Source organism: Arachis ipaensis, chromosome B06, assembly GCF_000816755.2.
Source record: "Arachis ipaensis cultivar K30076 chromosome B06, Araip1.1, whole genome shotgun sequence".
Lineage (NCBI taxonomy): Eukaryota > Viridiplantae > Streptophyta > Magnoliopsida > Fabales > Fabaceae > Arachis > Arachis ipaensis.
The window spans coordinates 9,540,352-9,552,675 of NC_029790.2; the positions used below are offsets into that span (position 1 = coordinate 9,540,352).

A 12,324-nucleotide genomic window follows, 5' to 3' on the forward strand; every position below is an offset into this window, starting at 1 on the left:
ATTTTAGATAAAAAAATAATATATTTATGGTATAAATAATTAATTTTTTTTTTACTTTTCAAAAATAATATATATCCGATGATGAAATATTATTGCATTTAAGTAATTAAAATTATGCATACAAATAAAAAATTTTAAACAATAATATGTGATCTCTTTCATTAATTTTTATGTTGCCATACGGAACTCTTATCGTGTATATTTTTCTCTTTTTTTTTAATATTCCCTCTCTCCTTGTGTATGAAAAAGGGAGAAAAGCAAAAATTTATAGGATACATCAATAATATAATTTATATGCCATGCCAATAGACTGCTTGTTCCTTTAGTATAATATGTGCTAATTATTATATATTAGCACATATTAATTTTAACATTAAACCTTTATATTATATTATTATAAGATAATAAATAAAAGAAATATAGCATTTGACTTTTATAGTCCACAAAATTAGCATCAACGACTTAATAGCTTCTGCAATTGTGTTTGAGTTTAACTTGGCATAATCTTGTGAAATCGTACCGATGGTGCATGTGTGTTTGTCATTGTATCTTCTGATTTTCCAACAACCCTTCTTTCGAATTAAACTCGTTCGGATAAGCCGATCACACCTTGCACCATAACCCTTGTATTTCGCATAGAATATTTGTGGCTCAGACTCATACACAGTGTAATCAACTCCTCTAGAGATAGTGTAAATTTTGACTGCAGATATCACCGACTCTGGAACTAAATTCTATTCCGATACTCAACTCGCCATCTTCCGCCGGAACATTGCCTCCACCTGCGACGAACGAACCATTGTTAGTACAATGTAAATAAATTTAATGGTAGTGGTAACTTTAATTAATAACCATAAAAATAACATACCGATATTCGCATACTCATAAAATTCTGGGGCATGCATGGCTTTGAGATTCAGAGTCCGCATAAAAGACAGAATGCTAAAGGGGTGCTAACTTGCAATCACATCTGCCTCATTTTGTACTGCTGGATTGTCTGCCAAGTCTCCGTCATCATTTTCGTCATCGACTTCATAGTTGGCTTCAAACTCTTCTTCACTGTCGTTGTTATCTTCTTCCCAATCTATATCCCTAAGTTCATCAACATTGACCTCCTCGCCAACCGTGCCCAACCCTGAATGCTGTTTGAACTCAACATACAACTCTATCATCGGCACGTGAAATCGAGTTTGTTGATAAATACATAACATCTGCTGCATACTGGCATCGTCAATGATGGGCATTATTTGAAACTGTATCAGCCCACCAAATACTTGTATAAGATTTCTGTATAAAATGTTGCTCACCCTTTTTGAAATGTGGCTTTGTATGTTATTACAAAGCCCATTTTGTAACTCTATAAAACTCATGGTACATGAAATAGCAAATGATAACGGACATTCACAAACAAAAGTTACTCCTTCATGTGTGTTTGGTATAATCTCACCGTTATAATACACTCACAAATTTATAATACTTTCCATAACTTCAACCTCACCTAAGCCGACTTTTTTGACACAACTAACTGCCAAAAAAATTTAGAACTATCACATATGTGTAAGAAAGAAGAATAGGAAGAGTAGAAGTGGAGTGAGCCATTTTGAAGAGTGTTGCTTCGTATTTATAGGCAAGACTCTCGAATAAAATATTTTTTTAACAAAATGCAACCTACGTTTTATGTTTTTCAAAAAAAATATTCTGACATTTGGAAAACAGAACCTGTATTTTGGGTCTTCCCAAAAAAAGGCTGACACAACCACAAAAACGCACCCTGCATTTTGTTATTTCAAAAAAGAATAAAAATATTGTCCATCACTAAACGCAGGCTGCATTTGGGCTTATACGAAATTAAAAAAAATTTAAAACCTTCCAAAAGACAAAACGCAGGCTGCGTTTGTCTAGTATGTTGAACAAATAAAAAAAAAAGTAAAACGCAGGTTGTATTTTGGGTTGATACCATAGCACTAAAAATTTTTTCCACGTATCTATTTCATTGCACTACACCAATGTGCTTTTCATAACCAAAAAAATAAACTCTTTTTGGAATTTCAAAAAAAAAAAAACTGACACAAAAAAGAAAAGACAAGCTACGTTTTGTTGTTTTAAAAAAATTTAAAGGAAAAACTACCATTTGTACCCATGAAGTTTACGAACGTTGATAAAAGTACCCATAGAAGACGGAAAGTAACTTTGTACCCATGAAAGGCTGGGTCTGTCTGTCGATAATACCCGGACGTTAATAACTCGTTTACTTCATTAACTTAAAGGCCAACATGGCACGTTAAGTGCTTACATGGCTTTTGATTTTTAATTTTTATTTTTTTGAGAACGTTCAAGGTGGATATAGGAAAGGGAGAGAGAGAAGTCAGAGGTTACTTTGCGGCATTCCATCTTCTTCCTCACCACTTTTCTGCATGCCCTAGCAAAGAGAGAGACGTGAATCATCTACTGGGCTCCAACAAAACTGATCTAAAGGTTGAAGGCGGCCACTCCAAAATCTACAATCGTGATCCTGGGGTGATCTTTTCGTGGTGTGGGTGTGTCAAGACGATTGGAAGACCGTCGTCACTCCCACAGTGAGGGGTAAGCCATCTTCCTATAGTTCTAGTGCCCAATTTCTCATTTTAGTTACCAATTTTTTCTTTCACTGAACTCGTACACCATAAAATTATTAACTAAAGTTAGGGTTTTTTCGTTTCACTGGTCGCATAGAGTTTGTCACTGTGGGGGTTGTGTTTCAGTTTAAAAAATTTGGAAAAATAATAGGTGTATTGTTATGGTTTATTCTTTTTTTTTTTATGTTTTATTCATGTCTTCTTAATTTTGAAAAAAATTGGGTGTTGGATAATGTTATACACTGATTATGTTTATTGATGGTTTATTCACTTTTTGATAATTTATTCATTTTGGTGTTGGGTAATATTAGAAGATATGATTATGTATTTTTTCTTTTGTTATTCACAGAAATGGCTACCATCACACATATCATGATAGTGATACACCATAGAGGTAGACTTCAAAGGGAGTTAGATGGCAAGTTGTGTTATAAACAAGGTGAAATTACTGAGGTGGAGAGAATTAACGTAGATACCCTAAATGGCTTCTTCATTAGTGACCTACTGAAAGATATTGGTTATCCAATTATCTCCGATTTCTACTGGCGACAGCCTGGAATGGAAATTGATGGTGGTTTGAAGCTTCTGCGACTTGACATAGATATTGTTAAGATGTATGAAGCTGCTGTGGAGAATGGGCATCGGATTGAATTATACACAGAGCACCCCATTAGCCAAGCAGATGTTATAGATACGAATGACAAAGGCGGTGTAGAAGTACCTGGTGAGGTTAATGTTACTCCATCAAGGAAGAGGAAGAAAATTTGTGTTAGGAGAACCCCAACTCCAAAGAAGGCAAAAGGTCCTGGAAGAACTCTTCAATTGGAAGGAGTACAAACTGAGGCCCAAAGTGCAGAGGAAACCCATGTTACAGATAAGGCCCAATCAGATGCTAGCTCAAATCCCTCAGCCTTAGCTACCATACCTGAACCTAACAAGCAGATTTTTGAGGACCTTATGAACAAACAACCACCACCAAATATCACCTCTCAACCGCTAGAAACACCTTTTCAACTCGCTGAACCAAATGTGCAACCCTCTACACAACTGGCTTACTATGGGAGCATACAACTTAGCATATCAGTGGACTGTTCAACCTGTTCCAAGCCAGAAATACTAGGAGAAGGGAAATCACTATCCATTGTTGCCTCCTGTGTATAGAAAATCTATTGGAAGACCTATTAAAAAGAGAGATACTCGTAGAGATGGTCCTAGAGAGAATCCTGATCCCCATAGAGCAAAGAGGAGATATGGCCCCATTAAATGTAAATATTGTCTGAAGGTATAACCTAACATTCCATGTCTCATTTTGTTTACTTTGTGCATATTGATTATCTGTTTAAAAAATTAAAATTGTAAAAATTGCTTATGTGTTCTCAGACTGGTCATAACAGCAGAAGATGTGACAAGAAGAAAGAAGCTATGGCTAACGGAGGAGCTGCAGCAGGTAGTGGTAGTCAGCATTAGGGTGCAGCAGCAACAACTGAAGGTATGGCTGTTGATGATCTCGATGACGATGCTGCTAGGGAGCAAGAGATGTATTGGGAAGAGACTTTGGAGGCTGCAGATGCTGAAGCATCAGCTTCAGATTCACCTAATGTCAGTTTTTTGTATTCACTCTCTTCTTCCACTTTTTAGCAATAAAATAAATTTATCTTGCACTAAACATTTGACTTAATGCAATTATTCTACATAGGTGAATGTCGATGTGTTGAACTCTGTGAATCCTTCTGAAGAACCTATGGCAGTAAGACCTCCACCTTCCAAGTCCTCTACTATATATGTGCCACTTAGACCTATCATGAAGCCAACCATATCCAACAGACCAATTAGGAGGAGAAACGTTAAGAGGCCACCACCATTACAACCTTCTCCCCTCAGACCTGTCCCACCACAACCTACTTCCATAACGCCTACCACACCACAACCTTCTGATGTTAGGCCTACACCACCTACTAACCAACCTCCTCCAAGAGTTACCAGACAAACAATACATTGTGCAAGTCGAGGAACCACTACAAGATTTATGCAATTCATGCCAACCCCACCATCCACAATTCAAACAGCAAGCAGATGGCCAGTACCTGGGTTTCGCCCACCAACAGGAGCATCTTCAAGTGGCAACCATAATGGGGTTCTAGTGGCAGCAGCAACTCCACACCCAACAAATAGAATTTTCTAGTGTGACTTTGTTTTTTGATCAAGGACTTACTGTAATGAGAGTTTTAAAACTCTGATACTATGATTTTTTTTTGTAAGTTATGCCTAGTGTTTATATTGCACTACTTGATGCTTTCATGTTCATGGTTTGTATTGATACTTTTAGGTAATTTGGATTTGCTATTTTCACATCAAACTCATAGACTTGTTTTGAGGCTTTTGTTGATAAATGCTTATGTTAAAATTATTTCAAGGTTTATTATAGCATATGGAATGAAAGTCTTTTATTTAGTTCTATTTCCAGGTTATATTTTCGTTATTTAGTATACCATACCAGGTTTCCGGCTAGATTTGTCAATTCACGACATTTATATGTCTTGTTTTGTCAAATTTGTGTTACATCCAATATCATAGATATCAAATACAGTAACAATCATGGGTGTTAATGTCATAACACAACTTGACTTTTTCATAACAAGTGAAGATATTAACAGAGTTTTTAAGTTCACCATCATTGAAACCAAATAGCTACAAAAAAAACCCCAAGACAACATACACTATACGCACAATTACATATTGGTTAATTGGAGTAGATTCAAGCCTACACAAATCAACAAACTAAAGAAAATTGTTATAATCCATGACCTAATGGTTCTAATTTCACCCTGGAGTTTTTCCATCTTTAACAAGATCTTCACACTATTCTCTTGAATCTCTCTTCTTTGCCCAATAACATTGACCTCATGGGTAGCACAACAGCTATCTTGATTTTTTCTAACAAGGGCTCTTGCCAATCCCTCCCAGCCTCCGTTAATCTCATCCACCCATAGAAAATACTTGCAATTCATCGTCTGTAGCATGAAAGGGAGGAATAAGGAATCTTTCACAATAAGTTAACCTAAACAGAAGCACAAAAACAAAAAGACTTACTTTCCATAGAGGACACCTAACGAACCATCTCTCAGGATTTGTTAAGGTTCCAGATTGTAGCAACACCACATCCTGTCCGCAAAAGCATCTCCCAGACAAAGTCTTCTCTTCACTCCTCTTGGAAGACGAAGTCCCTTCTCCGCTGATGCTTTCATTCGAAGAAAAATGGTTCCCTCTATTTCTCCTAGACATTCTAGGATTTTCAATTTTAAATTTGGGAAACAATTGAGGACAAACTAAGGAAATGAGTGATGTTATAACGGTAATAACATGCTTAGACACATGAGATTGCTGTCTCATAGCCATGTAAGCACTTAACATGCCATGTTGGCTTTAAGTTAACGGAACAAACGAGTTATTAACGTCCGGGTACTATCGACAAACGGACCCAGCCTTTCATGGGTACAAAGTCACTTTCCGTCATCTATGGGTACTTTTGTACAAAGTCACTTTCCGTCATCTATGGGTACTTTTGTCAGCATTCGTAAACTTTATGGATACAAATGGTAATTTTTTTAAATTTAAAATATTGCCCCCTCAATAAATGTAGGCTGCATTTGGCCTAAAACAAAGTAAAAAAAAATTTAAAACCTGCAAAAGAAACTAAAAAACGCAAATTGCGTTTATTTAATTTGATGGAAAAAAATAAAAAACAAACGAAAAAGGTAAAAATGCAAGTTGCATTTTGAACCGATATCATAACAGTAGTATAGAAAAATATTATTTGTACACTAAAATTAGCTACTAAAATCAACCACCAATGTATTTGTATATAAATACATGTGGTTTATTTTATTTTTAATGTGTATTTATATTTCAACATGTATTTTATATTGATGACTGACTTTAGTGGCTAATTTTAATATACACATAGCATAACCCTTTTTTATATACGCATCCATTTCATTGTACTACACTAACATTTTTTCGATAAGAAAAAAAAATAGCCAAAAAAAGGGGTTGGACCATAGATATCAAACCTGGACTGGACTGAACGATTCGACCGAAAAACTGATGAACCGAACCCTTAACCGGTCCGGATTAAATGTCTAACCGTTTCCGCAATTAACCCGTAAAAAACTGGTCTACCTGCACTGAACCAGACAAACCCGAGCATAACTGGTCAAGTTAGCCCGGTCGGGTCAATGTAACCCGCGCACCTCCACGTACACCATCAGTTCACGGGTTCACAGTAAAAAATAGCTTTTTGTAGTATTATTTCAAAAAGCACACTCTTGGATCCTTTCAATGTAATGCACCTGAGTCATCCACTAGGCTAGTGATTCTTTGGCAACTAAATATGCTAATAATTATATATATAATAAACCAATACCTTTTGTTTACCACACATTTATCAACTTAAAAAAATTAATAATTATATCATATTAAAATAATAAAATTTAAATAATATAAAATATTATTTTTATTCTTCAATAATAATATTATATTTATTTTTTTATAATTTAATTTTGATATATTGACATTATAAAATATTTTACACAGTTATTTAATTATAAATTATGACCAGGTCAACCGAATGAATCAGTGATCTATCGGTTGAACCAGTGACCCGGTGATCCAGTCGTATGACCGAATCAATTATCGGTTCGAGTATGATAACTATGGGTTGGACATTGGACTATTGGAGTCGGAAGGCACGTCTTCTTCCTCCGCTGAACATTATTAACCCAAGGTCTATGGAAGTTATTTTTGGCGGGAATTAGGGTTTTAATGGGTACAGAGAGAAACAGGATAGCGTGCTTGTTCGACGTGGTTGACGACGGCACCGCTAAGATGTCGGAATCCGGCGGTGGAGCCACCAACAACAACCACCTCATCAATCGGTGGACCGGGAGGCCTTTTTCGCAGAGGTACTTTGAGATTCTGGAGAAGAGGAAGAGTCTTCCCGTTTGGCACCAGAAACACCAGTTCTTGCGAACTCTCGCCCATAACCAGATTCTCATTCTCGTCGGTGAAACTGGCAGTGGCAAAACCACGCAGGTTTTTTTTTATAATGCTTAAATATCTTAAGCTTATTGTTCATCTTACTTCTTCGAGTTGTATGCTTTATTGTTTTCTAGGTTATAGTTTCGGAAACTATTTGCTAGTTGGTTGTGTGATTGATTTTATATGGTGTCGTTTCATTTGATCGATAGTCATTTTATCTAGTTGCTTTCACTTCTGTTGTTGAAGGAATAGTAAATTGGGAAAATAGCAAAATACAGAATGCATTTGAGGATTGTTGAACTGTGAGTCTGTGACAACTAAATTTGTTAGTTAATCACTTGCCTGCTTGTGTTGGACTCATTGGTGGTGTGCCCTGGCAATAGTTTCTCATCATAATGTTATAGCGTGATTTTTATTTATATATTTGTAATTAAATGGAACACTTTTTCTTCTGGTGTCATGTTTATAAACATAGAATTATTCTAGCGCTACATCTTGGTTCTGTGAGTCTGTGTCTTGAATTTGACAGTTGTTTAATTATTTGCTGTGTGGCAGATTCCTCAATTTGTTTTGAATGCTGTTGATTTAGAAACACCAGATAAATGCAGGAAGATGATGATTGCGTGCACTCAGCCTCGGAGAGTGGCTGCAATGTCTGTTTCCCGGCGTGTGGCTGAAGAGATGGATGTAACGATTGGAGAAGAGGTTGGTTATAGTATCAGATTTGAAGACTGCAGCAGTTCAAGGACAGTTTTGAAGTATGTCTAATTTTACCATAGAATTACTTTCTATAATTAAGGCAGAGCTGATGTCCTATGTAATATATATTGTTTTCTTTCAGCTCATTTCCCCTCTCTTGCATCTAGTCTCAAGTGGGATGTTTTGTCTGTAGGTATCTCACAGATGGTATGCTTTTAAGAGAAGCAATGACAGATCCACTCTTGGAACAATATAAAGTAATTATTCTCGATGAGGCACATGAAAGGACTTTGGCTACAGATGTGCTATTTGGCCTTATGAAGGAAGTTCTTAAAAATAGACATGACTTAAAGTTAGTCGTAATGAGTGCGACTCTAGAAGCTGAAAAGTTCCAGGGCTACTTTAGTGGTGCCCCTCTTATGAATGTTCCAGGAAGGCTGCATCCTGTTGAAATTTTTTATACTCAGGAACCTGAAAGAGATTACCTGGAGGCTGCTATTAGGACGGTGATGCAGATACACATGGGCGAACCTTCTGGGGATATACTTGTTTTTCTAACGGGAGAGGAAGAGATAGAAGATGCATGCCGCAAAATATCTAAAGAAATTTCAAATTTGGGAGATCAGGTGGGCCCTGTGAAAGTGGTATCCCTCTATTCCACTCTTCCCCCAGCTATGCAGCAGAAAATTTTTGAACCACCTCCACCTCCACTAAAGGAGGGTGGACCTCCTGGAAGGAAAATTATTGTGTCAACAAACATAGCTGAAACCTCCTTAACAATTGATGGCATTGTCTATGTTATTGACCCTGGTTTCTCTAAGCAGAAGGTTTATAACCCACGAGTTCGTGTTGAGTCTTTATTAGTGTCACCAATATCAAAAGCAAGTGCGCATCAGAGATCAGGACGTGCTGGAAGAACTCAACCAGGGAAATGTTTTAGACTTTATACTGAGAAAAGTTTCAATAACGATCTACAGCCTCAGACCTATCCCGAAATTTTGAGATCAAATCTTGCCAACTCTGTTCTTACCTTGAAGAAACTGGGTATAGATGATTTAGTGCATTTTGATTTCATGGACCCTCCTGCCCCTGAGACCTTGATGCGTGCATTGGAAGTGTTGAATTACTTGGGAGCACTGGACGATGATGGTACCTTAACAAAGTTGGGAGAGATTATGAGTGAATTTCCCTTGGATCCACAGATGTCAAAGATGCTTATTGTGAGTCCCGAATTCAACTGTTCAAATGAGATTCTGTCAATGTGTGCCATGCTTTCAGGTATTATTCCTTTTATTTTCTCGATTTTGTGTGATTGTGTCAGTTTGTTGTCAACTGTTATAATAAGGTAATGTTCTTCTGCTGGAATCCATTTATAAATGGATTCATTGCAATTGTGCATGTATCTGCACAGAGATAATTTTGTGTATATCTCAGGGGACATTTGACTGTTTATATGTGTACTTTGTTGCACAAGTGTGACCAGTGGAATGTCCTGTTAGGTTGCCATCAGCAACTATTCTCCTCTGGGTTCCATGCCACCGCCCACCGGCCTCCAGGTAGCATGAACCTCGGGGTTTATGACTAAGTGCTGATGTAGATAGTTTCTTCTCTCATGAAGCAAATGCTCTGGTCTCGCCTCTATGCATCTGCTGACCTACCGTGGCCTCCTCTGTGATAATCAATTTCTTTCTTTAGCCCCCAATTGCTTTGTCCGGCCTAGGGAAGCACAAAAAGCTGCTGATGAAGCTAAAGCTAGGTTTGGGCACATTGATGGGGATCATCTCACACTCTTGAATGTCTACCATGCATACAAGCAAAATAGTAAGTACTTTGCTTTGGTTTCTTCAAAAAGAAAAATTATTCTCAAATATTTGCTATTAACATGTTTTCAAATATCCAGTTTATTGATTATTTTCGAAATTGCTTTTCAGATGAGGATCCCTCTTGGTGCTACGATAACTTTGTTAATCAAAGGGCACTGAAATCAGCTGATAATGTTAGACAACAGTTAGTGCGTATCATGGCCCGGTTTAGCCTCAAGTTATGCAGCACCGACTTCAATAGTCGTGACTACTACATCAACATAAGGAAAGCTATGTTAGCTGGATATTTCATGCAGGTAGCTCATCTGGAGCGAACAGGACATTACTTGACAGTGAAAGACAATCAGGTTTGTTAAGACGAGCTTCTTCTCTTCATCTTCTTTATTTGTATCACCAAAATATGTAGTGTGTCAGAATGTTAGGCATGTAGTATTATATTTATTTGGTTTCTAATGATGATCCTCTTTTGTAGGTGGTGCATTTGCATCCATCAACTTGTCTTGACCACAAACCTGAATGGGTTATCTATAATGAATATGTTCTTACTAGTCGAAATTTTATTCGCACTGTGACGGACATTCGTGGGGGGTGGTAAGATTTTTTCCTCTTTGCATGTGGATTTTGATGTTTTATTCCATCTTGCTGGTAAAGTTGTACGTGTTTTTCATGTATAACGTGTTAATACTTAATATCAACCCGAATTTCATGATGATATCATTGATACCTGACTCAGGTTGGTTGATATAGCACCACACTACTATGATTTGTCAAATTTTCCTCATTGCGAGGCCAAGGGTGTTCTTGAGAGACTCTACAAGAAGAAAAAGAAGGGAAAGGAGGAAGCCAGGAAGCACAAATGACATCCTTGCCATCAACATTTTTAGGTCTTTGGATTTGCATTGGCTGTTTCGTTTTCTTGCAGCTGAAGATATGATCCCTCCTGCAAGCCAGAGTTACCAAAGCTGAATTCTCAGTAATTTAAATAAACAATGGCGAAGTTCCTTGTAGCAATTTCTGGTGTATTTTATATCTAATCGTTCTCCATGTAACTTCGCATCTTGGTGTTTTCCCAAATATGAAGCTTAGTCACCACTTAGATTTTGATTTAATAACATAATATTTTTCGTTCAGTTAAAATTCTTCTCGGTAAACTGGTAGAGTGATCATTTAAGACAACTTTGCATAACTCTCCCCCTCTCCAGTTACACACAATGTCACAAAATATTGATGGTATGGAAGAAGACTTAACAATTACCCGGACATCACAATTTTTTTTTGAGTAATTTGGGCATTTTTATTTTAAAAATACAAGATTAACTACTTAGCAGTCATTTAGTTCTTCAAAAATATAACCGACACATGTTTACTCCCCTTAGTACTCATTTAACATTATATAATATAATGTGTATAATGAATTCAAGTGAAATTACCTTTAAGTCATTTCTTTTTTATATTATTTACAAGAGTATCCCTTTTTCATATTATTAGAAAAGAAGATTAATCTCTTTTAAATTTTGTCCAATTTAATCTCTAAACTCACATCATCTTATTTCTTACTGGTGAAGTCATTAAAATTTTTTGAAAGTATTCATTTGATTTTAAGTCATTTAAACTACTTATTTAATATAAAAAGTTAAAAACAATACTAACGTAGTAATGTTTATTATACAGTTTATATTAGCGGTGTCAAAAGTGAAAACTTAAACTTCATCTCATTCATATTGCGTTCTTACTTCTTGTTTTAATATATACACTGAAAATTCGGTTCCTTGTTCTCCACACATGCTTAGATATATTTATAGTACAACGTTAACAGGACTTTTCGATCGGGAACAATTGAACCTCGGCATGGATCCTCAAATTTTATGCTTTGCCTCCATTCAAATTTCTGTATACTTGGTCAATTGCCGCCTGTTAGAATTTCAACATTTTAAGATGGTTTGTGATATATTACAGCATTAACAAAACTTCAGAATGAGAAAGGAAGATGAGAAAGTGACATACGTACTAGGATTACCTGATAATACTTGAGCATATTGTTTCTTCTCTTTTTCATTGTTGCTGTCACCAAGTCTCTTTCCATATCAAATGGATGAGGCTCTAATATCACCCCTTTTACATTTTCAAAGCCCTTCAACTTGTTCATCGAG

General features: G+C 36.4%; 3 protein-coding genes across 10 annotated transcripts in view; 2 read left to right on the forward strand and 1 right to left on the reverse strand.

The window, feature by feature from the left end:
• On the forward strand, positions 4,357 to 4,797 carry LOC107646592 (proline-rich extensin-like protein EPR1). The gene has a single exon (XM_021105420.1). It carries the CDS (start codon positions 4,357 to 4,359, stop codon positions 4,795 to 4,797), a length of 441 nt encoding a protein of 146 aa, XP_020961079.1.
• LOC107646056 (probable pre-mRNA-splicing factor ATP-dependent RNA helicase DEAH2) lies at positions 7,344 to 11,331 on the forward strand. 5 transcript variants are annotated; one of them, XM_016350247.2, is made up of 7 exons: positions 7,347 to 7,706; positions 8,208 to 8,410; positions 8,545 to 9,629; positions 10,047 to 10,172; positions 10,283 to 10,521; positions 10,647 to 10,765; positions 10,908 to 11,331. In XM_016350247.2, the coding sequence occupies exons 1-7, from the start codon at positions 7,437 to 7,439 to the stop codon at positions 11,032 to 11,034; spliced, it is 2,169 nt and encodes a 722-aa protein (XP_016205733.1). In that variant the 5' UTR covers positions 7,347 to 7,436; the 3' UTR covers positions 11,035 to 11,331. The 5 variants fall into 5 exon arrangements, with proteins under 5 accessions (XP_020959567.1, XP_020959568.1, XP_020959569.1 ...); XM_016350248.2 differs by having other exon boundaries at positions 7,580 to 7,706; positions 8,261 to 8,410; XM_021103908.1 differs by lacking the exons at positions 10,047 to 10,172; positions 10,283 to 10,521; positions 10,647 to 10,765; positions 10,908 to 11,331 and adding an exon at positions 9,851 to 9,991 and having other exon boundaries at positions 7,344 to 7,706.
• The window catches only part of LOC107646055 (long chain acyl-CoA synthetase 1), a 5,688-nt gene continuing 5,224 nt past the window's right edge, over positions 11,861 to 12,324 (reverse strand). For 3 of the 4 annotated variants that reach the window (XM_021103913.1, XM_021103911.1, XM_021103914.1), the window contains 2 exons: positions 12,183 to 12,311; positions 11,861 to 12,085 (listed from right to left, as the gene is read on the reverse strand). In XM_021103913.1, the coding sequence (XP_020959572.1) occupies positions 12,038 to 12,085; positions 12,183 to 12,311 (177 nt within the window). In that variant the 3' untranslated portion in view covers positions 11,861 to 12,037. The remainder of the gene's footprint in view (positions 12,086 to 12,182; positions 12,312 to 12,324) is intronic. The other variant, XM_021103912.1, reaches the window with a different exon arrangement.

What these genes read in the sequence shown, in the direction of transcription:
- LOC107646056 (XM_016350247.2), top strand. Translation starts at nt 7,437, where the DNA reads ATGGGTACAGAGAGAAACAGGATAGCGTGCTTGTTCGACGTGGTTGAC. An exon ending in CCATGCATACAAGCAAAATA is followed by an intron (nt 10,173 to 10,282) that starts GTAAGTACTTTG and finishes ATTGCTTTTCAG; the next exon opens with ATGAGGATCCCTCTTGGTGC. An exon ending in TGACAGTGAAAGACAATCAG is followed by an intron (nt 10,522 to 10,646) that starts GTTTGTTAAGAC and finishes CCTCTTTTGTAG; the next exon opens with GTGGTGCATTTGCATCCATC.
- LOC107646592 (XM_021105420.1), top strand. Translation starts at nt 4,357, where the DNA reads ATGGCAGTAAGACCTCCACCTTCCAAGTCCTCTACTATATATGTGCCA.